The sequence below is a fragment of the Cynocephalus volans genome, chromosome 17, assembly GCF_027409185.1.
Source record: "Cynocephalus volans isolate mCynVol1 chromosome 17, mCynVol1.pri, whole genome shotgun sequence".
In the NCBI taxonomy this organism is placed as follows: Eukaryota; Metazoa; Chordata; class Mammalia; order Dermoptera; family Cynocephalidae; genus Cynocephalus; species Cynocephalus volans.
In genome coordinates, this window is record NC_084476.1 from 22,488,291 (window position 1) to 22,512,144 (window position 23,854).

The 23,854-nt window shown below is 47.8% G+C and overlaps 1 protein-coding gene across 3 annotated transcripts in view; it reads left to right on the forward strand.

Annotated features, from left to right (window-relative positions):
• Positions 1-23,854, forward strand: part of WHRN (whirlin) — an 89,453-nt gene that overhangs the window by 25,285 nt on the left and 40,314 nt on the right. For all 3 annotated transcript variants that reach the window (XM_063082412.1, XM_063082413.1, XM_063082414.1), the window contains exon 3: positions 9,734-9,859. In XM_063082412.1, the coding sequence (XP_062938482.1) occupies positions 9,734-9,859 (126 nt within the window). The remainder of the gene's footprint in view (positions 1-9,733; positions 9,860-23,854) is intronic.

Sequence of the window (23,854 nt, forward strand, 5' to 3'; positions counted from 1 at the left end):
ATAGGAATGGCCGGTGCACTCACTGGCTAAGTGCCGGTCACGAAAAAAGACAAAAAAAAAAAAAAGAAAGAAAGAAAAGAAATTGTTTAGGGGCAGGTGGTAGATTTAAAGTTTTCTGAGGTTTTTTGTTGTTGTTTTTTCTTTTTTTAATTGTGGTAAATACACATAACATTCACTATCTTAACCATTTTTAAGTGTTCGGTTCAGTAGGATTAAGGACATTCACATTGCTGTAAAACCAATCTCCAGAACTTTTTCATCTTGCAAAACTAAAACCCATTAAAAAATAACTCCCTATTTCCCCCTTCCTTCCAGCCCCTGGCAACTCCCATACAACCTTCTGTCTCTGTGAGTTTGACTGCTGTACATACCCCCCACATAAGTGGAATCGCACAGTATTGTCTTTCTGTGTCTGGCTTGTTTCACTTAGCCTAATGTCCTCAAGGTTCATCCAGGTTGTAGCATATAACAGAATTTCCTTTCTTTTTAAGACTGAATAATATTCTAGTGTGTGTCCATGTGCCTCTGTGTGTGTGTGTGTACATACACACCATACTTTGTTTATTCATTCATTCGTCAATGGACATAGGTTGTTTCCACCTTCCAGCTATTGTGAATAATGCTGCTATGAACATGGGTGTACAAATATCTCTCTGAGGCCCTGCTTTCAATTCTTTTGGGTAATACCTAAAATTTAAAATACCATTCTATTTTTAAATTTTTGTGGAAATTCCATACTGTTTTCCATGGTGGCTGCACTGTTTTACATTCCTATCAGCAGTGCACAAGGGTTCCCATTCCTCCATATCTTTGCCAACACTTGTTATTCTGTATTTTTGACAGTAGCCATCCTAATGGGTGTGAGATGATGTGACCTCTGTGTGATGCCTAGGCAGAGCGATGACAGTGCTGGAAGTCACAGCTGGGACATGGTAATGTTGGAGTTCAGGGGCAAGTCCAGATCTGTCTCTTTCTTAGCCGTTGATCCTATTCATTACCTTATTTCACCTCTGCAGTGTGAGGAGGCAGGTTTGGGGTTAGTCATTAGTCCAGTGAGCCATTAGTCCAGGGAAGGACTTGTTCTAGCACATTCCGTGAGGTACAACGATGTGATACCTGTCCTGTGAAAGGAACAGGGAGAGTGGTGTCTAGAGGAGGGAGATCCTCTGCCAGAGAGACTGGGAAGGGCTTCCTGGAAGAGGTAGCATTTGGGGTTTGGCCACATGGCAGTGGAGGGAAAGGTGATTCAGATGAAGGAACAGCATGACAGTGGCTCTGAGGTTAGAGAGAGCAAGAAGGGTCCTAAATGGTGTCGTTTGCCTGTGAAACAGGGTTGAAGAGGTAGCATGGGGACAGCTCCTGCAGGGTAGGATGCCAGGCTGGGAACGTGTGCTTCTGGGAGCGCCTTTTCCTGTAGGCAGCGGAGACTCACAGAGGGTTCTCCTGGCTGGTGGGGGAAGAAGGGTGAGATCAAATACAGGTATGCAAAGACCTTTAGCAGGATTACATTGCAATGATGAATACACTAATTATTCTGATGTGATCATTATATATCGTACACAGGTACAGGTAGTCAACTATGTACCCCACAAATATGTATAATTAATTGTGTTTCAATAAAAAAAGAAAAGATGATGAAAAAGAAGGGGTGCAAAGCTAATTTTCAAGAGGGGTGGGAGTGGTTAACTAAGAACTATAGAGCTTCTGGAGCCAGGAATGACGTTTCTGGTTCTAGTCAAGGTGAACTTCAAAGGTGGAAAATGTGTCTTGGGGGAAGATTCCGTACTCCCCTGGCCTTCTCTCCTGTGTGCATGTTCAGGATGACATTGTTCTGGGGCTGAGTCAGGGGTGAGCTCATTTCTTTAAAATGGCTTGAAATGGAGGATGATTTGAATCAGCTGAGGGGACTGGGGGGTGTGGCAGGAAAAAGGAGGGAAGCGCAAAGGGAGGAAGCTGCACCTGGACAAGAAAGTGAGTGTGTTGCTGGGAGTCTTTGGAGTGGAGGGAATGAGCATGATGTTTCCAGACCCTTCTCTGAGGTAGATGCTGCCCCTGCTTCCAGCTCCTCTGCACCTCCCCATTGACTGGGGGATCCAGTCTCTGCTTCAGGGACTGACCACCTGCTCTGGGGTTCTGACTGAGAAGGTGCAATTGCTGGGTGTGGGATGCATGCAGAACGTCCAACAGAAGCTCAGAGACGGACTTTCAGAAGGCTTCTTTCTTCTGCTTCTGTTGTTTCCACATACCACTCTTACATTTCCTTCATGACTTTATATTGGAGGGGGGGTTATAAATCTGGTGATGGACACCAGCATCCAGGGTGATGAAACCATGACCTCCCAGCTGTTTATCTCTGTGCTGTGGTTTCCAGATTTCCATGTGATTTCATAGAAACAGTTGACTGGTAGGCCATACCTGTAACATACTTGCAGGTAGTATCAGTATTCCCATTTTGCAGATGAGAAAAATGGAGGCTTGGAGAGGCTGAGGGAATTACCCAAGGCCACACAGCTAGTGAGTGGCTGGGACAGGTTGTGCTCACCTTCTCAGGCTTGATCCTGGCTCCTTCAGTGTCCCCTAACTTTGGCCATTCAGGGTCCAGCCTCTGCTCAGCCACAGTAGTGGCTGACTCTGGGTGGAGAGACAGTAGGGCCTGCCTGCTACACCACTTACCTGGTCAGCACTTGGAATCCACTCATGGGAATAGTGGGGGCAGGAATAACCACTTGCACAGCTCAGATGCCCCCTACCACTGCCACCCGGTCACTTGCCCATGTGCCTTATTGATGGCTCCTAAGTCTCCTTCCCTCGGCCCCAGCTGTGGGATGAGCAGTTAGTCCCTGTTGTAGCAGTGGCAGCTCTTCCGGGCTCACATGTCTTCAGCAGCCACAGAAACAAGATGGGACCTACCCTTTGGCTCATGCTGGTACCAGCCTGACACAGAAGAAGCAAGGGCTTTGGTCTCAGCAGAGAACTTTCTGACCGTCTGACCTTGGGCAAGCCACTTAACCTTGGGTGAGTCACTTAAGCTTTCCTATCTGTGATTTGGGAATGATCACACCAGCCATGTGGAGCTGTTTCAAGAATTAATATTTATGCACATTAGCACAGAGCACAGTGCCTAGAACACAGTACTTAATTCCAGCAATAACGACCGGTTATCACATGCTCACTGGGTACTAGGTGCCCTCCATATCTTCCCCCCCCCACCTACAGTGATTCAGGAGCTGTTCGGGGACTGGGCATACCACAGCAAATAGCCACTGTCAAGGGCTTACATTCCAGTGGGGGGCATGGGGTGGGGGTGGATGTAGAGACACAGGGAGCATTAAGGTAAATGATATGTAATATGTTGTAAAGTTGGGGGGGAGTAAAGCAGGGAAAGGGCATGGGAGGGTCAGTGTATGAGTGGATAATTGTAGAGAAGGGCGCAGGGAAGGTGACACTAAGAAGGTGACAAAAGCGAAGATGTAAAGCCGATGAGGGAGTGGTTGTGCAGGCGTCTGTCCTGGCTAGGCAGAGTGCTCCAGGCAGTGGGAGGCCTTGAGGGGAATGTGTGGGGCTCTTTTGAGGATCAGCAGGGAGGCCTGTGTGGTTACATAGGGCCAAGTGTGGGGGCAAGCACTGGCAATCAGGCTGAATTTACTGGCAATCTGGGGAGTTTACTCTGAGTGAGACAGGAGCCAAGGCAGAGCTTTGAGTGGAGGAGGGACCAGAGGCAGATTAGGTTCCAGCTGGGCTGCTCGGGCTGCTAGACAGAAGGTAGGCTGCAGGAGCAAGGGTGGAAGCAGGGAGCCTGGTCCCAATTCTAACAACAACCCTAGAGATGCTATTAGTTAGGAATGCTTTTGGCTGCAAGAACAGAAAACCCGTATTATAGGAGCTTGTACAGTAAGGGTGCTTACTGTTACCTTCAGCAGTGTGGGGCTAGGCAGTCCCAGGTGTGGGTTGTCACGTAATGAGTCTCTCCTTCCTCTTATTGTGGGCTCTTGCCTCAGGCTTGTTGCTTCATGGCTTTGCACTGCTCCTGCCATCACAGTGTCTCCCAACTGTATCCAAAGCAGAGTGGATGGAGGGAGCAGAAGGCCCACCTCTTCCTGTACCTGTCTTTTTTCAGAGTGAAAATCTTTCCCAGAATCTACCAGCAGGCAGCCCCCACCATGTCTTTTGGCCCAAACTGGCCCAGAATGACCTATATCCATACCAGTCCCTGGCAGGGGGAAATGAGATGGCCTGGACTGGTGTTACCTCCTGGGGCTGCTCCTGTTGCTTCCTGGACAGAGTTGGGGCTCCATGGCAAGGCAAGAAAGAGGTGGCTGGTGGCTGGGTCACCAGCAGTGCCTGCCCCTGGCAGGTTGCACAATTCACATTTTACTGATGGGGAAACTGAAGATCAGAGAAGCAGTGGGGCTTTCCCCAAGCATGCCCAGGAGTGAAGGGCAGAATCGGGATTTGAACTTGGGCCTGTGAGAGGCAGTGTGGTGCACTGGCTAAACACCCAGGCTCTGCAGGCAGGCCAGGCTACAGGCTGTGTGCACCTTGGCTCCATCATTTCACTCCTCAGTGAGGATGAGCCTCAGTGTCCTCATCTGGAAAATGGGGACAACAACAGAAACCACAGAAGAGGAGAGAGGATTAAATGAGGTAAGGTGTGTAATGTGCCGAGCACAGTGCCCGGGACCCACGAGATACTCAGTACATTTAATGACTAATTTTGTGAGTTGTTGTATTATTTTAGTGGCAGTGGTGGTGTTTTTGCTGTGTGTGTAGGCTGTCTTCTCCATTTCATTTGCTTTCCCATAGATGAATTCTGTTTAACGCCAAACGCTGGTTGAATTTCCACCGAGTGATTGAGGCAGATTACCCTGTGGTTGATAGAACTGTTATTACAGTTCTGTGATAAAGACTCAATTTTCTTCTGATGTAAAGAGTTTATGGGGAGGTGGGGAGGTTTGCTTTCATCCTTAATATTCAGAGGGAGCTGCAGCAGATGACCACTGCCATCTGTGTGTCCCTAGTCTTGGCTGCAAAGACACCCAGACTCCACTCAGCTCTCTCCCTACTGGGATCTTCATGTCCTTGAGCTGGAAGGGACCAGATGAAAATGGGAGTGGGGTTGGGGGTGGGGTGGGAGGCCTGACTCCAGGTCACCCAGTGAGATGGGCTGGAGCCCTGGGGCGCAGACCCCAGCCCAGATCTGGCTTGTTCATGCACTGAAGGTGCATCATGGAGGAGGGTGTCTGTCCTGCAGTGCACAGTGGGGACTCAAGGGGGAAGGCTGCCTACTCTGTCCTCAGCCAGCTGCATTGCCCTGCGCCTGGTCTGAACCCTGCTTCCCTCACCCACCACCAACTTAAGGCACACACTCTCTCATGGAGGATCTTCAGAAAGTCCCCCTCTCCTGCTCCCCATCGCCAGTAGTCTTCCTCAAATCCAAATCTGAGCCTGTCACTCTCCTGCCCAAAGCCCAAGATGCTTGGCTTGGGTCACAGACCCCACAGGCTAATCTCATCCCTCCCCCTCCTCTCCTGCCACACTCCAGCCATGCAGAACCCTTGCTCACAGTGACTTCAGTGGGCCCTGCTCCATCCTGTTTCTGGGCTTTAGCACAGACCATTGCCCCTGGAATACTTGTCTTCTCTCCTCTTTCCCTGGCTGAGCCATGAAGCCCCAACTCTGTCCAGGAAGCAACAGAAGCAGTCCCAGGAGGTAACACCAGTCCGGGCTATCTCCTTCTTCTCTGGCAGGGACTGGTTTAGATGTGGGTCGTCCTGGGCCAGTTTGGGCCAAGAGACATGGTGGGGGATGTCTGCTGGGGGACTCTGGGAAAGATTTTCACTCTGAAGAGAGAGAGGTACAGTGGTCACATTTTCGAGGAGCTCTGCCTGAGGCCGGGCTCCCAGAGAAGGACGCTGAGATCAAGATTTGTCTGGAAGAGGGTTATAGGAGAGTGCTTGTGGTAGACAGAAGACTGCCCCCCACTGTAAAGATTATCCACCTCCTCCTCCCCGGAACCTGTGAATGGTACCTCATATGGCAACAGGGACTTTGCAGATGTGACTAAGTGAAGGATCTTGAGATGGGGGGATTATGCCAGATTATCCTGGTAGGCCCGATATTGTCACGAGGGTCCTTATAAGAGGGAGGCAAAAGGGTTGAGGTCAGAGAAGAGGAAATATGATGACAGAAGCAGCGTGATTGATGGGAAGTTGCTGCCCTGGCTTTGACGGTGGGAGAAGGGGCAGGGAGCCCAGGAAGGCAGGTGGCCTCTAGAAGCTGGAAAAGACAAGGAATCGGATTCTCCCCCAGAGCCTCCAGAAGGAGTGCAGTCCAAGCTGACCTCCAAAACTGTGAGATAATAATCCGTGTCTTCAGGCTCTAACTTTGCAGTGATGTGTTACAGCAGCAGCGTAGGCATCAACACTGGTAAACAAGTGAGGGACACAGGACTGGGCCGACGGAGGAGCTGGCTGTGACACTGTTACCACAGAGGACTCAGCTGGTCCCACAGCAAGCTGTGGAGCAGGGATGGCCCTGTAGAGCTGTGCTGAATTGAGTCAGGGGTCGGCTTGTACCCACCCCATCAATTGGTCACTGGGTGGGAGCTGCTTCCCTGGAGGGGTTGGCCCTGGGGAAGGAAGGAAGTTCCCTTTGGCTCAGAGCAGTTCCCAGGAGGGGACTCACTGAGAGCTGTCAGCAGCCAAAGCTCCCAGCCCTGGGGGCACAGGTGCCTTGGTCCTGTGGGGACTCCACCACACCTTCCCTGTGGCTCAGCAGCCCCTGCTTTCTTCTCAGCATCCTCTTACCACCCAATGATGTCATGAGCATCTTTAGGGACCCCGTCAGGCTCTTCTCCGACTCTGCGCCCAGCACAAGGCCTAGCACAGACTCAAGGTGGAATACACCGATGGCCCCTGGCCTGCAGAGCAGCCAGGTTCATCCTCTCCCGTGAGAAAGACCTCGTCATTCTTTCCAGGTCGTACCTGAGGAAGCTTGGCCCAGTGGCTTGACACAGATGCCAGGCTGGAGACAGCAGCAGCCATCGTTCCCTGAGCGCTTCCCCTGAGCTGGGCCCGATCCTGAGTGCCCTACACATATGGAGCCATGCAACTCTCACAGCAGCCCTTAGTGGGCACGAAGGGACTCCTCATCTTCTAGATGAGGAAACAGGCACAGAGAGGGGAAGCAACTTGCCCGGGGCCACACACCTAGCAAGTGTTATTACCACGATTAAACTTTACTAGTCTGGCTCTGGGGCCTGCACACGTGATCACCACATGTCACCTTCCCAGTACACAGACCTGCATGTGGTGAGGGACCAGGGTGGGCCTTGGACCCGGGTCACCTCAAGCCTGTTCAAACCATATCAGCGCACAGAGGACAGAGCACGGGTCTGGGTAGTGGTTCCCAAGTCTGACCTCCAGTGTCTGCAGGGCCTGCTGTTTCTGGGAGGACATCCATTCCTGGGTGGCCCATTGTGAGTTTACCTCCCCACCTCCAGAGCTCTGTGGGCCTCACAGGTGCCCTCCTTACCGATGTCATCCTGTTTGTCTGAGGAGCAAACTGGAGCTGGCCCTGAACCAAAGGGAGCTGGGCCCATCGCACTGAGCAGCACCCACCTGGCCCTGTCCTGCCTGGCAGTGTCCCACGGGACAGGCCACCCTGACATGCCCCAGAGTCTGCAGCCTTAGAACCAAACCCCGTACAGTCACTGCCTATTGGGCTCTTTCCCAGCTTTGGTTTGCCAGCCAGGGGAGCAAAGCCACCACTCCTTGCTCCCAAGAGGCAGAGAAACAGAGCAATGAAGAGTTGTGGGTTCCAGAGGTAGGCAGAACCCAGGTCTGACTTGACAAGCCAGCCATGGCAATGCGACATTGTTCTTAACAGGACAGCATTGTCATATGCAAAATGGAACCACCACTGGCAAACACTGAGTATTTACTGTGGGCCAGAGAGCGGCCCACACACTCTCATTTGTCTCTTCCTTTGACCCTCTTCACAGCAGCTCGTAGGCAGGCAGTGCTGTTTTCATCCCTGTTTTCAGGTGAGCGGGCCGAGGCACTGAGAGGTTAACTAGCGTACCCAGGGTCACACAGCTGGGCCCTCCACTGGGTGGTTTGGACTTGAGTCTGTTCTCTTCACCACCTTTGCCCAGGGAGGTTGAAGAATTAAGTGAGATAATGCAGGGAAAAGGCCTCTCCTGGTGACTGGCACAATAAACATCTCTTAGATGAATAACTTTTTAGAAATAGAAAAGTGGTTGGATGGTCTTCCCTAATGAAATGTGTCCTCCCTTAATGCCTGAAGGTACCCCCAGCCTCTCTGTCCTGTGGGCAGTCACACTGTGCTGTCTTTGGGTCTCTTGCTTGTCACTGAGTCTTAACCTGTTGAGGGATGTTTTTTGTCTCTTTGGGCTACGTTCGAGCTATTCTGGACCCTCCTCCTTTTTCCATAACTCCCCTTTCATACCCAAGGCATGCCTAACCTGCGCATTCCCACAGGTTCCTTCATGGACTATGAGGCCTTCCAGAATCTGTCCCCAGACGCTCCTGCCTATCCTCCTGAGCCCCTACCCTGGCCCCAGGCACTCCCTGCTATGGCCACAATGACTCACCTCCAGAGTCCTGAGTGAGGCTTGCACCTCTACTGCTGAGCAGTGACATGTGCTCCCCAAATCCCAGGAATGCGCCTCTTCCCCCTACCCCACCCCACCTGGCTAACCACTGCTCACCCCCCAATCCCATCAGAGATCTCATCAGAGATGTCACTGTCTCCAGGAGGCGTACCTCCACCCCCATCAGGACCATTGCCCCTTCTCTGTGCTCACGTGGCCCCTGAGCTGCCCCATCATGTTCTGATCACACTGTACCATGAAGGTCTGTTTACTGGTCTCTGCCCCACTAGTCTGCGAGACACTCACAAGCAGGACTGTGTCTGGGTCATCTCCAAGTCCCCAGGACCAGCACTGGGACTACATTTAGTGGGTGCTCCCTGTGTTTGAAGAATGAAGGGCTGAGGGAGGCAACGTCACTGTGGTCTATCAGGATGGATGGCATAGCAGGAGACCCCTGGGGTGGCAGGAGACCCCTGGGGAGGCAGGAGACCATCTCCTGTGGGTGGCAGGAGGTCCCTGGAGTGGCAGGAGACCCTTGGGAGTGGAAAGAGACCCCGGGGGAGATAGGAGGCCCATGGGGTGGCAGGAGAGCCCTGGGGAGACAGGAGACCCTTGGGGATGGTGGAAGTGCCTGGGGAGGAAGAGCAGTGGATACTTCGGGCCTGACCTGAGCGAGCCTTGATCCTAAGGAGGGAAGACAGAAGGTGAAGGAGCCTGGGTGTAGACAGTCACTTCCTGACTGAAGCATGAGATGATCGGTGGCCAGGGGAGGCAAAGAGCCCATGGCCCCCATGGTGTGTAAAAACCTGAAATGTCAAAGTGCTCTCACATGTCAGCACTGAGGGAATCCTTAGAGGTCATCTCCATCAGCACCTTCCTTTTACTGCAGTTCTAACTATGACCCAGAGAGGGACAGGGACTTCCCCAGGGTCCTCAGCAAGTTGGAGCAGATCTGAGCAGGAACCAGAATGTTCTGGGGGAACTTCCAGGCCTTTGCCTGTGCCCCTTGCAGGCCAAAATGAGTGTGCTCCTCAAGGCATGGGAGGGGGCTGCAGTCTGCTGCCCTGGAGGGCATGGCTCCCTCTGGGCCCTCTAATGCTGTCTCCTCTCCTCTCGCAGGTGAACCTGGTGCTGGGGGACGGCAGGTCCCTGGGCCTCACGATCCGCGGAGGAGCTGAGTACGGCCTCGGCATTTACATCACTGGTGTGGACCCAGGCTCTGAAGCAGAAAGTGGCGGGCTCAAGGTGAGGGGAGGGGTGGGGCCCCAGGCTGCATGCGTGGGGATGAGGGAGGGAAGGTGGAGCTCTTTGCCGCTGATTTCCATCAGACTTCAGCAGAACAGTCAGCACCCACCCCAGCCGGGGGCCCTCCCCTGGCTGCCATTCTTCTAATTCACAGCTGAGAGCAGCACAGGGTAGCCTCCTACGTGGTGCTGGGCAGCGGGCCAGCCCCAGCTCTTTGGGGCTGCAGTCTTGCAAACAGTGCTGATGGCTTGTGATGGCCCAGACTTCATGGATTACTATGGTGCATGGAGAGAGAAGAGGAGAGAAAGCTGTTAGCTGGGTCGGGGTTGCCCTGGGCAGCTTCAGGGCTGGTATGGAATTGGGGGCAGCCTGCAATTAACAATACGATATTATTAGCTCACATTTTAAAGAGGGCTAACTATGTGCCCAGCATTTGTGATTCACTTTTCACGTAATGTCCCATTGAATCCTTGTGCCACCCTGTGGGCTCAGTTGTCATTACCCACATTTTCCACTTGGGGAAAGTGAGGCATAGAGAGGTTAAACCAATTTGTCCAAGGTCACACAGCTGGTGGGTTGCAGAGCAGGATGTGATCATCTTAATTCAAAGCCCCTGGTCTTAACCACTATACTTATCACCCTCCTGGGTAAGGCCAGGAACTTGCTCAGAGAGGCAGAGACTCTGCCCACAAAGACTCTGGGTCCAGGACACAGATAACTGAAAAAAATGGCAGCATGTGTTTGGGCTAAATCCTGATGCCAACAATGCCATGACAGCAGTGATGTGGTGACCATAGGCACAGGTGGCATTTGAGCCAGGCCTTGTGAGAACGAGAGAGGTGGATGGGTACAAGGATGGACGAGGGAAGGGAGCATCCAGCTGAAGGACTATATGAATTTGGCCATCGGTGACTAGATGGGTGACTAGCCCTCCTGTAGGGCCAGGGGAACAGAGCACAGAATGGGACAATGTCTGTAATAAAGGGCCTTGAATGCTCCTTGATTCCCCACGCAGACGAGAAGAAATCATGGCATATTAGCATTGCTTTGTGCCACATTGTGTAGAGACAGTCATCTGTGCCTTTCTTAGATCACCTTAGGTGATCTGGTGTAGTGGGAAGAGCTCTGGGTTTGCAGTCAGGAAGACTGAGTTCAAATCCTAGTTGCTGCTTTTGCTATCATAGCTGTGTGACCATGGAGAGGTCCCTCCACCTGAGTGAGCTTCCCTTTCCTATATTAATAAGTAACATCCCTTTCTCAGGATTATTGAAAAGATCAGCTAGGAACAAACTCAATATTATTATTAATTATTATAGCAAATGTTGCTATAGACTGAATGTGCCCCCAAATTCATATTTTGAAATCCTATCCACCAAGGTGATGATATTAGTGGTGGAGCCTTCGGAGGGTAATTAGGTTATGAGGGTGGAGTCCTTATGATTGGGATTAGTGACTTTTTAGAAAAGGTCCCAGAGGGATCCTTTGTCCTTTCTGCCACATGAGGACACAGTGAGAAGGCTCCTTTTATGAACCAGAAAGAGGGCCCTCACCAGACACTGAACCTGCAGGTGCCTTAATCTTGAACTCCCCAGACTCCAGAGCTGTGAGAAATAAATTTCTGTTGTTTATAAGCCACCCAGTTTATGGTATTTTGTTATAGCAGCCTGAATGGACTAAGACAAACATCATCATTATCTTCTTCTTATTATTATTTTTATTATAAACATAATAATTAACATTTATTGTGTGTCTATTCTTTCCCAGGTACTCTTCCAAGTGCTTTATGTTGTTAAATTGCTTAACCTCAAAATACTCCTGTGAAAGCAGGTTTTTTTGTGAGCCCCATTTTATAGGCACAGTAGCTGAGACTCAGAGAGCAGCACAGCTAATAAGAGGCAAAGCCAGGATTCCCACCCAGGAATCAGGAGTCTGGGCCTAGAACTGTGCTTGTAACCAGGCCATCCGGGTGGGTGAAGGATGCTCCACAAATGTTGGTTGGGTTTAGTGGATTCTGAAATGCCCTGGGCCTGGGCACTTGCTGTGCTTTCAGCAGGTAGAGATGATGCTTTGTTGTGACTCTAAAAAGAAACAATCTCATAGTATTCTGTATGTAATTTCTGTTTAAATTTGTTATTTTGGAATAATTTTAAATTTAGCAGAAAGCTGCAAAGAGAGTTCCCATTAATAGTTCACACAGCTTCCTCTAATGCTAATGTCATATATAACCTGGTACCTTTGTTATGACTGAGAAACTTACATGGGTACAATATTGTTAAACAAACTACAGTCTTTATTCAGAGTTCTCCAGTTTTTCCACTAATGTTCTTTTCTGTTCTAGAATCCAGTCCAATTCAGCATACCACATTGCATTTAGTCTATATGCGGTTTTTAATGCCATTTATTTTCTCCCCAAATTTAAACAAAGAGTGGAAGCAGTTTCTAAACACAGAGTAATTTTTTTTTTTTAATGGATGAGGAAATTGGGGAGAAGGAAAACAGGGGCAGAGAAAACGAGATGAAGCCAGGATGGGGTCCTTTCTGAGAACACCTGCTGTGTGGGGTTGCAGACCCAGTTACAGGCAGGCCACAGATTTGGCTGAGCTTCCTGGCAGCCAACATAAAGAGGGAAGCCGGTCTATGGTATCTGTAAGAAGAAACCAGGCCAGCTGTGCTGGAGAAGCCCAGTCATTCCTCCTCCTCAGGCCTCAGAGCAGTTTTCCTCTGGTCCCTCTTCAAGAAGATGCCTTAAGCAGCATCCTCAGTAAATGTACGAACAGGTTCTGTACTTTGGTGGTGGTGAATACATTCTGACTGAATCCATATAAAGAGAAAGGGAGAGAGGGAGTGTGTGCAAGAGATATGATATGTTAGATCTTGGCCTGAGAGCATTGAGCATCTTTCTCTCTCCCTGATTACTGATGGACAGTATCTTTTATTATCATGTTATCCTTTTGATGAGCAGTTATTATGTCAGGTACTATGCTAAATGCTTCACATTCATTATCTTACCTGATTTTTGCAATAATGTATGAAAAAGGAATGTTCTTATCCCCATTTTATAGGTGACAGATTTAGGAGCAATGTTAAGTGACCTGCTCAAGGTACCCAGCTAAGAAGTACTGGAGTTGGGATTTGAACTCACAGCAGCACACTCTAAGTCCATATTCTTAACCACTGCTTTACTTTGCCTCCCAGAAATAACATAGGTGTTATTTATAGCTGAAGAAACTGAGGCTCATAGAATTAAACTGATTTTCCCAAGATCAAAATCTTTCTAATATCAGAGCTGGGATTTAAACCCAGGCCTGACAAAACCTAGGGTTGCCTTGTGCAGGGGAGGACAGGAGCCCTGGGATCTACCACTGACCAGCTGTGTGAAGGTGGGCATGTCCTTTGCATCTCTGGGCCTCAGTCTCCCTGCTTGGACAATGAGCAGTTGAACAGTTGGGCTAGATGGCCTCCAAAGTTTTCTCCTAGATCTGTACATTTTTCCAGCCTAAGAGGGCCAGACTGTGCCCAGATACCAGGAACGTACTCCATTCTCCATCCCCTGTAGGTTGCTGTGTTCAGAGAGATGCCACAACAGGTAACCCGCTGGCAGATCCCTCTCTTGTGTGGAAGGAAGTGGACACTATGACATTACATGCAGGCAGGGGGTGTCCATGGCTGTCCCCTTCCCTTCCTCCCATTTAATCAGCGAGTACATACTGATGACTCCTGTATGCTACACGCGGTGCTCCGCAGCTTCTGAGCTCAGCAAAACAGACACAGTCTCTGACCGCCTGGAGCTTATATTCTAGTGAGAAGATAAGGGGAGAAAAACTCACAAATTACACAGCTGTTTAATTAAAATTGTGATAAATACCAACATGGCAAAGCACACGGACCATGTGAGTGTGTAACAAGGGAGACCAGCCCTGGTCTTGGACATCTGAAAAGTCTTCGTAGAGGAAGAAACATTTTAGTTGAAATTTAAAAGAGGAGAACCAAACTAACTATGGGAAAGAGGAAGTGAGAATTTTAGACAGAAAGAACAGCAAATGCTAAGTCCCTGAAGTGGAAAGAAGTGTTCCAGGATACAAAGGAAGGCCAGAGCAGTGAAACATAGGAAGCCAGGCAGGGAGCAGGTGCTGGATGATGATGTCCAGGCAAACAGAACCAGGTTGCACAAAACTTGTGCAGTGGGTCTGTCCTTCCCCTCTCTGGGCCTCAGTCTCCCTGCTTGGACAGTGAGCAGTTGAACAGTCAGGCTGGATGGTCTGCAATTCTCCCAAGACTGTGCAGCCATGAAAAGATGGTGATCGAGATCTGTGGTTATTAATGTAGAAGGATGTCCACCATCTATCATTAAGTGGGAAACTCAGGCTGCAAAAGCACATATCTAACAGGATCCCATTTGTGTTGTATATGTATATGAAAGGATGCATAGAAAAACATCTATACTGGACACACACCAAATGTCAACCATAGTTATCGCAGGTGGGAAGATTATGGGTGATTTTCACTTTGTTCTTTACATCCTTATGCAACATCTGAATGGGGCACGTATCCCTTATATAATCTTGAAAACAGCAACAGTAAAGCAATTTCCATCCTGAAACAAGGAAGAGGAAAAATACTCCATAGAAGTTTTCCACTCACTTTAGTTTGCCTCTCAGCTGTAGGCAATCAGAGGCTTTATTTGCTCGGAAAATGCCCACCTTCGGTAAAGTCCTTTCCTTCTTCAATCCCCTCTGCAGTGAAGCATTTTATATTCCCTGCTGCTATTTTACTTTCCCCTCCAAGGCCCCTTGGATATGCTAACACCTGCCTACGCTTGGGCATCCAGGACTGATTAATTCTGTTTATTGCCAATGCACTTGCAGTGGAATTAGGGATATTGAAATGGAATAAAGGGGCTTGGCTGTGTGGGTGGTGGAGCCAAGAACAGGCTTTATTTGTAAATAAAGCTCCTGCTGCTGTGCAGAGCCTTCCTGGGGTGAAAATTCTGCCTGGCTTCCAGCTGCTGGGCCCAGTTTGAGTCCAGGGGAGGGGTCAGGATGACACTACCCTAGTGGGGAAGCACTTAGGAGGTCAGGAAGGTTCCCAGCATTTACCCAAGGGGGCCACCCTGTGGAACTTGGGACTTTCCCACCCTTCCAGTAGGGGCTGACGCCCCCTCCAGAATTTATCTCTGGGCTTCTCTTATTCCTTTGTGCCTGCCCCCCCGTTTCAAACCCCACCAGAGAATAGACCATAAAACCTTCTTTGTTCCTTTAAGGATAGCTGAGACACTGGCATTTAAAAATAATCATCCTGATAGCAGTTGCCATTTATTAGCCAGTTATTATGAATCAGTCATTTTGCTAAACACTTAGATACACTTTTATTTAATCCTCCCAATAGCCATGTGGTGGGCATTTATAGTACCATTTAGTATATGAGCAACTGAAGGCTCAGACAGGTGCAGTAACTTGCCCAGGATCACACAGAGATGCGGTCCCTGGCCCTTCAGGCCCTTCAAAGGCCATGTGCTTTACTCCATCACCTCCCTAGTGCCTTAACTTGACCTAATATCAAAAGATTACAGAGAGAGGAAACAAAGGACATTGAGTCTTCTCAGAAATCACCAAGCTTCCAAAGCCCAGTGTGGTTGTCCCAGATCCTGCCTAGCCTATGGCCTCTAATCCCTGAGGTTGTGCAGGGGTGGAAGGCCCATTTCATTTGTGCTTGTAAGAGCCAGCTACTGTCCTGGCTGAGGTTCCTCGGAGCAGCATCTCTGTTCTCATAAGCTTCCATCACTATGCTGCTGTGGCTGTGGGGCAGGATTGTCTAGTATCTGGTGCAGAAACAGTGTCTCTGTGACTCCAGGGCAGTATCTCCAGGGACACACTGCTGTTCTGCAGATTGTGTCATGAGTGTTGGGCTTTGCCATGAGTCTGGAGTATGTGTCGACCTCAGCTTTGCCATGAGCTGGGTTGGGGCTGTCCCTTCCCTTGCTGAATTGGCTTTTGCTGGGGTCTGTTTTCCCCTCCATTCTCCCTGGACTGGGTCTCTGGTCAGCACCCCTTTGATGAGCACCCACCAAGTAGCAGGTGATCTGTGTGTGTCGTCTCTGAACCCTTGCCACAGCTCCAGGAGGCAGGAACTCTTCATCCCAGCTGTCAATTGGAAGTGTTTATGTAATGACTATCTCTTCTCCCAGACCATGGCTGCATGGGGCAGAGACTGGGTGTTCTTTATACACTGCACACTGTACCTCCCTGCCCAAGACAATGCCTGGCACATAGTAGGTGTTAAGGAAATAGTGCTTGACTTGAAGGGGCTACTGTGGCTGAGGCAGGGCCTGAGCTTTTATTCCAAAGCTCCAATCTTGACCACTGTCTTTTTTTGCATCCGGGCCTGAACACAGCACAGAGCCAGCATTTTTGTGGAAGGAGTGAATCCCGTTAAGAAGTGTTAGTGGTTTTCCCACTTTCCTGGAATGTGAACTGAGCAATCAGACCCTTTTCCTCAGAGATGCCTGCCTTTGGGCCGCATGAAACTGAGTCAGAGCCATGGCCCACAGTGAGGTTTGCTCCTCACAGGGACTCTGTGGATGTTAGATGCCACTCTCAGCCCTTCCCTGATGGAGGGTTAGATGACAGGACTCGGTCTACACTCACAGATCCCAGCCTATAACCCTCCCATTTTCCACATGAGGAGGCTGAGAGCCAGAAGGAGGGAAAAGGACCAGCTGAGAGGACGGTCCCAGTGTCTGGACCCCTAGCACAGAGCCCCTTCCCCACCAGGCGGTTTGACTTTCCTGCTGATTATGTCCCCGTGCTTCTGCTGGGGGAGGAGGAGGAGCCTGACCAACCCTCCAGAGCTGCTTTCTGTTATTCTTCATGGCGAAAGGGTGTGATATAATTATATCCTTAGATACATATACATACATACGTGCATACATATATATGTTTGATAAAGGTCCTCTAAATGTATTTTTTTTCTGTGATTGATTTTATGGCAGTGTTAATGGAGATGACAAAAATAATGCCTAACATTTATAGAATTCCCCACAGTTACAAAAAAATGTCAGATAGTAAGGGCATATTACAAAAAACTCTCTGCCTTTAAATTCTACAATGTAGATGAATGGACCAATTTCCAGAAAGACACAAACTATTAACACTGAAGAAAGAAAAATAGATAATGTATATATTCTATATATGTCAAAGACATTGAGTTTGTATTTAGAAACTACCCAAAAAAGAAAACTCAAGCCCAGATGCTTTCATGAATGAACTCTACCGAGCAGTTAAGGAAGAAAGTTTGTTCAGTCTCTCCCTGAAACTAAAGGATGAGGGAATATTTCCTAACTCATTTTATGAGGCTAGCAGTATGTAATTCTAAGACCAAACAAACGCATTGTAAGAAAAGGAAACCACAGACCGCTATCCTTCATGGACATAGGTGCAGAAATCCTCAACGAAGTCTTAGCCAGTCAAATCTAGCAATCTGAAAAAGGGATAATATGCCACAACCAAGTAGCTTTTATCTGGGGAGTGCAAGTCTGGTTCAACATTTGAAAAATCAATGTGATGAACAGACTAAAGGAGAAAACCCATGTGATCAGAAAAAGCACTAAACAAAATTCAATGTCTATTCATGATTTAAAAAAACAAACAAAAAAAAAACACCTCTCAGCAAACTAGGACTCAAAAGGAACTTCCTTAATATGATGAAGTTCATCTATAAAAAACCTATAGCTAACATGTTTATTTCATAGTGAAAAACCAAGGCTTTCCTCTAATACTGAAATAAGGCAAAAATGTCATCTTTCAATGTCTTATTCAGTATCATGCTAGAAGTTGTAGTCACTGTAATAAGTCAGGAAAAAGAAATAAAAGGCATACAGGTCAGAAACGAAGAAATAAAACTATTTATTGAGATTGATCATCTACATAGAAAATTCCAAAGAATGCAAATAAAGCTGCTAGAATAAATGAGTTTAGCAAGATGAAAGGATACAAAGTCAGCATACAAAAGTCAGTTATATTTCTATTTGCTAGGATTGAACAAAATATATGCAGTTTTTGTATGCTGAAAACTACAAAACAAAAAAGAGACCTAAATCAATGGAGAGATATAATGCATTCATGGATAGGAAGCCCCAATAGTATGAAAAAGTCAATTCTCCCCCGTTTGATTTAGACTCAACACAATTCCAATTCCAATCCCAGGAAGCTTTTTTGTAGACACAATCTGATTTTAAATTTTTTATGGAAAGACAAAGAAACTAGAGGAGCTAGTTTGAAGTCTTGACTTCAAGACTTACTATGAAGCTACAGTGAAGAAGATAGTGTAATATTAATGGACGAATAAACACACAGATCAATAGAACAGAATGAGAGAGTCCAGAAATAAGCCCACACACATATACCTGATTTTTGACAAAAGTGCAAAGGCAATTCAGTGGAGAAAGGATAGTCCCTTCACCAAATAGTGCTGAAACGATTGGATGTAGTCTATATGCAAATAGATGAAGCTCAGACTGTGAAAATCAACTCTAAATGAATCATAGACCTAAATGTAAAAATTTAAACTATACTACTTCTAAAGGAATACATAGAACAAAATCTGTGCAGCCTTGGGTTAGGTAAAAAACATGGTCCATAAAAGAAAAAATCGATAAATTGGACTTTGTTAAAATGAAAAACTTTTGCTCTGCAAAAGATACTTTTAAAAGAATGAAAAGACAAGCCACAGAAAGAAATTACTTTCTAATCACGTTTCTCACAAAAGACTTGTACTGAGAAATGTGTAACAGACTCTAAATGCCCAAAGGTCTGGGAAACTGTTTTGTATTGGAGCTGCACTGGTGGGCACATGACTATGCATTTGTCAAACCCCTTAGAACCGTACATCACAGAGTGAATTTTACCATATATAAATTTTTAACATGGAGCCAGTGTGTGTGCATGTTGGAGGTGGGGTAAAACAGAGTACAGACCAAGAGGGACGAAGACAAAGGAATCGAACCGTATTATAAATGATTCGCATAACCACACTGAAAGGTGGTAGAGAAGAGAGGAGCTGATCAAAGGATCTGAAAAACATTGGTTCAGCTGATACTGGAGGGCAAAAGACAAGAACTGTATACAAATGCTGTTCTCCAGTTGGCGATTTTTTTTTCCCCCCAGCAGGGTGTAGATTAGGAATTATGAAACTACTTCATTTCAACTCGGGTTGAAAAAATAAGTAACTGTTTTTTAGATAGTGAAAACAAGGTTTCTTCCTCTCGGAAAAAGTTACAAGGGGGAAGATAGAACAAGCCCCCTAATGCTGGAGAAGAGTCAGCAGTATCTATATGGAGTCATTTACAAAAAAGGAAAAAAATGTATGTATACACACAGATAAGTAGATACAGAAATAAATACGGGCTGGAGGCAGGGACACCCCTATAAAAATGGGTACCCTTACTGCCCCCATCTTATTTTCTAAATACTATTCTCCAAATAAAAGGAACCAGGATTCTTTTTAGGAGTGGTGGAAGGTCTAGGGTGGGGAAGGTGCAAGGTAAACCTGGGGTTTCCTGTGCCAGAAAGTAAAGATAGGGCTATAAAATAAATAAGTAAATAAATAAGCATATTCAATGTGTATAGAAGCCAACCTAAAAGCAGCCCCAGTGGCCAAAGGAGAATAAAATTAGTATTTGTGACTCTATAATATTATAATTACATAAATAACTGAATAAATAAGTAAATAGGGGAAAAGGGACAGCTCTTCCTTAAGGGGAAGTTTCTATTAATAAATGTAGAAGGAATATGGAAATAGAAAATCACCATCAGAACATTATATGACAGTAATCATTGCTGTACAGGACGTATCCATGGAGGCTAAAAAGCGGGCAGAAGTTTAAGCAGAAACAGGATTTTTTGTGTGTAGTTTCAAAATATCTCTACTAATGGATTTTATAATTATAAAGGGGAAATGATAAGTTTACAGTGGAGGATCCAGGCAGCCACCCATCTTAGCCGAGTGTAATACATATTCAGAAAATCTTTGCTGTGTTTTCCAACTGCAAAAATAATACTTGCTATTAGTAGAAAAGAGAAACAATTCACTGGCCCGTGTTTGCAGGAAGAGCCCTTTTCCTCCTGCCCTGCCCAGCCCCCCAGGATGTGACACCTGTGAGCACTCGGCATGTCCTTCCAGATCTCTTTCAGTCTAGCCTGCTGTACGCAGTGACTTGGGAATCCTTCTTGTCCGTTCTCTTCATTTTATGACCCAACCATCATCTTCTTAGAAAATTGCTTCCTTTCTCAGTTCAAAAACTGACATCACTAATTTGTAAGATTTTGACTAAGTTTTGGGCATTTCAGAATATTGTGATGGGCTTCCTCCAAAGTAGAAGCACAAAAATGTAGCAAGCATGTATTTTAGTGGTCTCGGTATTTATTATTTTTTACTGTTGTGATTTAGTATCTATAATGTTTTCTCTTCTGCTGTCAGAGCAAGAAGAAACCATGGGAAGGAGAAACTACAAAATGTCTCCTGAGGGTGCCCGTTTTCTCCTCTTCTTTGACAGGGTTTGGAGGGAGCTGTTTGCTGGTGGCAGAGGGGGTGGCCACGGTCCTATAGGTCTTCCTCATTGTTGGAGCACTGCAGGCGTTAGGGTGGGCACTAGGTGCTGGCGATCTGCAGCAGAGAGCAAGGTGTGTGCCGTCCAGCACCTGGATTTGCGTCTGCTGTGTGCTCTGCGTGGAAATTGTGTTGAATAGGGAGTCTGGGAGTGTGAGACAGAAGGCAGTGAAGACTCCTGGTGCCCCAGGTGATGTGCTGGCCGAACGCTGGTGAGAGAAATGACGACAGCCAACACCCGCTGAGTGATGGTTCCAGGCTGGGCACCCTGCTAAGCCCTTGCTGTGATCCACCTTAATGAATCCCTGAACAGTCTTCAAGGTAGATACCATGCCATTGTTTAATGAAGGATGAGCTGACTGAGGCTCAGAGAGGTTGTCACTTGCTCAAGGTCACACAAGAAGGAAGTGGTGGAGCTGGGATGGGAATCTGGCTCCAGAACTTCCCCTCTATCCCTGAATTTGTGTGACAGGAAATGTAGACTCAGACTGACAGCCCTTGGCTGCTGGGCAGTTGGCCCTCTCTGCTCCTGCCCCGTTCTCTGCCGTCAGCACATTAGTGATACCTGTGCAATGTTTCTGCACACTCTGCTTTTGGATTTGGAACCTGGAGGATTCTTCTAGCCATTCAGAATCTTTTTAAGTAAAATCATGGTGCAAATGGCAGAAAGTATGGCAGCATGAGGATAGTGATAGTAATAGGGAACAATAATAATAAAAGTACGTGTATTAGGGGAGAGCACTCTTCTGGTTATTTCTAATTTACAGTAATAATAGTAGTAATCAGTAGCATTTGGGGACATCTCTCTCTGTGCCACCCATGATGGTTAGCGAACTCTGTGCTTGCAGTGAATCATTCAATCCTCCCAGCAACCCTGTGAGGAGGCACTAATATTATCCCCATTTTAGAGATGGGCAACTGAGGCCCAGAGAGGTTAAGTAAGTTGCACAGGTCACACAGCTAGTAGGTGGAGGAGCTGGGATTGGAACTGAGGTGAGTCGTGTGCTTAGTCACAAAAGTCCTGTTCCCATCTCTTTCCTCCTTTTTCCCTCTCTGGACAAACTTGGTGGCACTTACAGAACTCAGGGGGTCATCCCTCTGTGAAGCAGTTCTCAGGTAAAGTGAGGAAGGAACACCGTATGGGGTCTTCACCTGTAGGCAGCCTGGGTGTACTGCTCCCTGAAAGTGAGGGAGATGGGAGCGGCAGACGTCTTTACTTCGGGATTTTTCTCCGTATGTGCGGGGTGTGTGCTCATTCCCACACATGCCCCCTGTGACGCTCCTGAAGTCTGCACAGCAGCAGCACAAGAGCAGCTAGTTCTGAACCACTCACTGCAGGCCAGGCCCCATCCAGGTGCTTGGTCAGGATCATCTTGTTCTGTCCACGTGGCAGCCCCACAGGGAGGTCCTGATTGTCATCATGCCCATTTCATGGATGAAGAACCTGAGGCTCCGGGGTATTAAGCCATTTGCCCCCAAAGATATTTTTAGTTGGCAGAGAGACTCAGTTCCAGCCCAGGGCTCTCTGAGGCCATGCACCTCACCGCTGGGCGCTGCCACTGAGCACAGATGTCAGAGCATCTCAGATTGGAAAGGGCTTTGTCCACATTCCTCGGACCCCAAATTCAGTGCTCTTTCCACTCGCAAGGACAGCAAGTAGTTTATATCTTGCATGCCACTGCCATTTACTGAGTGTGGCTGCACAAGTGTTCGCACTTTTGTGCTTGAACAAGGCTCTACAAGAAAGAATCCTCAGCCAGTGCTGAGACGTTTAGTGGTGCCTGCTGTGGGGCCAGATGATCAAATGTCTGCAATCCTCATGTGACAGCATGGGCCTAGCTCAACTTTTAAGATCATTTAAATAAGAATTTTTGACTACTATTTTGGAGAAAACTAATAAAAACAACAATAGCAGCCACTTTTAGCAGCCTGCTGTGTGCTAGCGCTGTCATGACATGCCCAGGCATTGCCACATGGTGGTTAAAAGCAGATGCTTTGGAGTCAGACGTACTGGCTGTGTCACTTTATCTCCCTGAGACTCAGTTTCTTTTTCTGTAAAGCTGGGGCCATGATCCCTCTAGGAATGTTGTGAAGATGTAGCCAGAGAATCTCTAGCAAGCACTGAATGCAGATAAAAGTATTCAAAAAACATTGGCTTTAACAAATTATTTCTGATTTTTGGTATAATCCTGTAAGGTAGCCTTGTTTGAGGCTCAGAAAGTGGAAGTAATTTGCCAGAGGTCACATGCCAGGGAGGAGCTGATCAAGGCTGCGGGCCTGGCTCTGTCCTCCTAACACCAGCTCAGGGCAGTTTCCACCATGGGGAAACTGGCACAGTCTTGTGTTGTCCCTCCGGACGCAATAAACCCGAGACTGCCTGCCCATCCCTCTCTGCATGCTGGTCCTGCCCCCATCCTCGAGCCCGCTTGTGAGGAACCGTGGCAGAGCAGCAGCCTCGCCAGCCCCTGATTGCTTTGGGGCCTTGAAAATCTCTCAGCTCTTTCAGCAAGAGGTGGGATAACAACTTCCATGTCACTGCTGAGGCCCAACTCAGATAACAGGGCTTTGTCCCCTTTCCAGAGCCTCTTGCTCAAGTGGGGCCTTCTTCTTGGGGAGCCATTTCCTTGAGGCCCCCTTTCCCTGAGGTGCAGTGGCCACCTCTCACTCCTGGGCAGGGGGCCTCAAGTCCTGGACCTGACAATGGTATCTTGCTTCCCTTCCCAGGGACTGTGGAGGACATGTGCTTCCCAGGGTCTCATAATACTAGTAGTAGTAATTATTATTATTATAATCCCACCTGTGTCCTAGGTACTATATCATCAGGAGGAAATGAGTTAGTTCATGTAAAGCCCCTCACCCAGTGCCTGGTGTGTTGTAAGCCCCCCAAAATTGGTAGCTGCAATTGTGTAAGGGAATCACATATCACACGAGTATGTGTGCTGGCGGGGAGACTGGTTCACAGTGGCATTGGCAAGGCTCAGGTAACTGATGAATTGGCGTTGATGATGAACATCTTTCCCAAGCAGCCGGAAGGTGATTTCTTTTCTGAGAAACTCACCACATGCTGGGTGCCTGTTGTAGCCTATAGGCTGGGCCTCATTCTCGATCCTTCCTTATGATACTTTCTTAGCTGGGTTTTTGAAATGGCCTCTCTGAATGGGTGTTTAATAAATTGCAAACGTTCAAAGTGGTTAGTCCTCCTGCTAGGGTGGTAATTGCTCGCAGGCAGGCCACTGCCAAAAAGACTTAGTTTTCTGTAGGGAGATGCGTTAAAGCAGGAACCCAGCTCCAGCTGGCCCTGGCCACAGGAAGAGGGGAGAGCCTTTGTTCATGTGCTCAGGATCCCTGTGTACCACTCTGTCCACCAGAGGGGAGGGAGATTCCAGCAAGGGC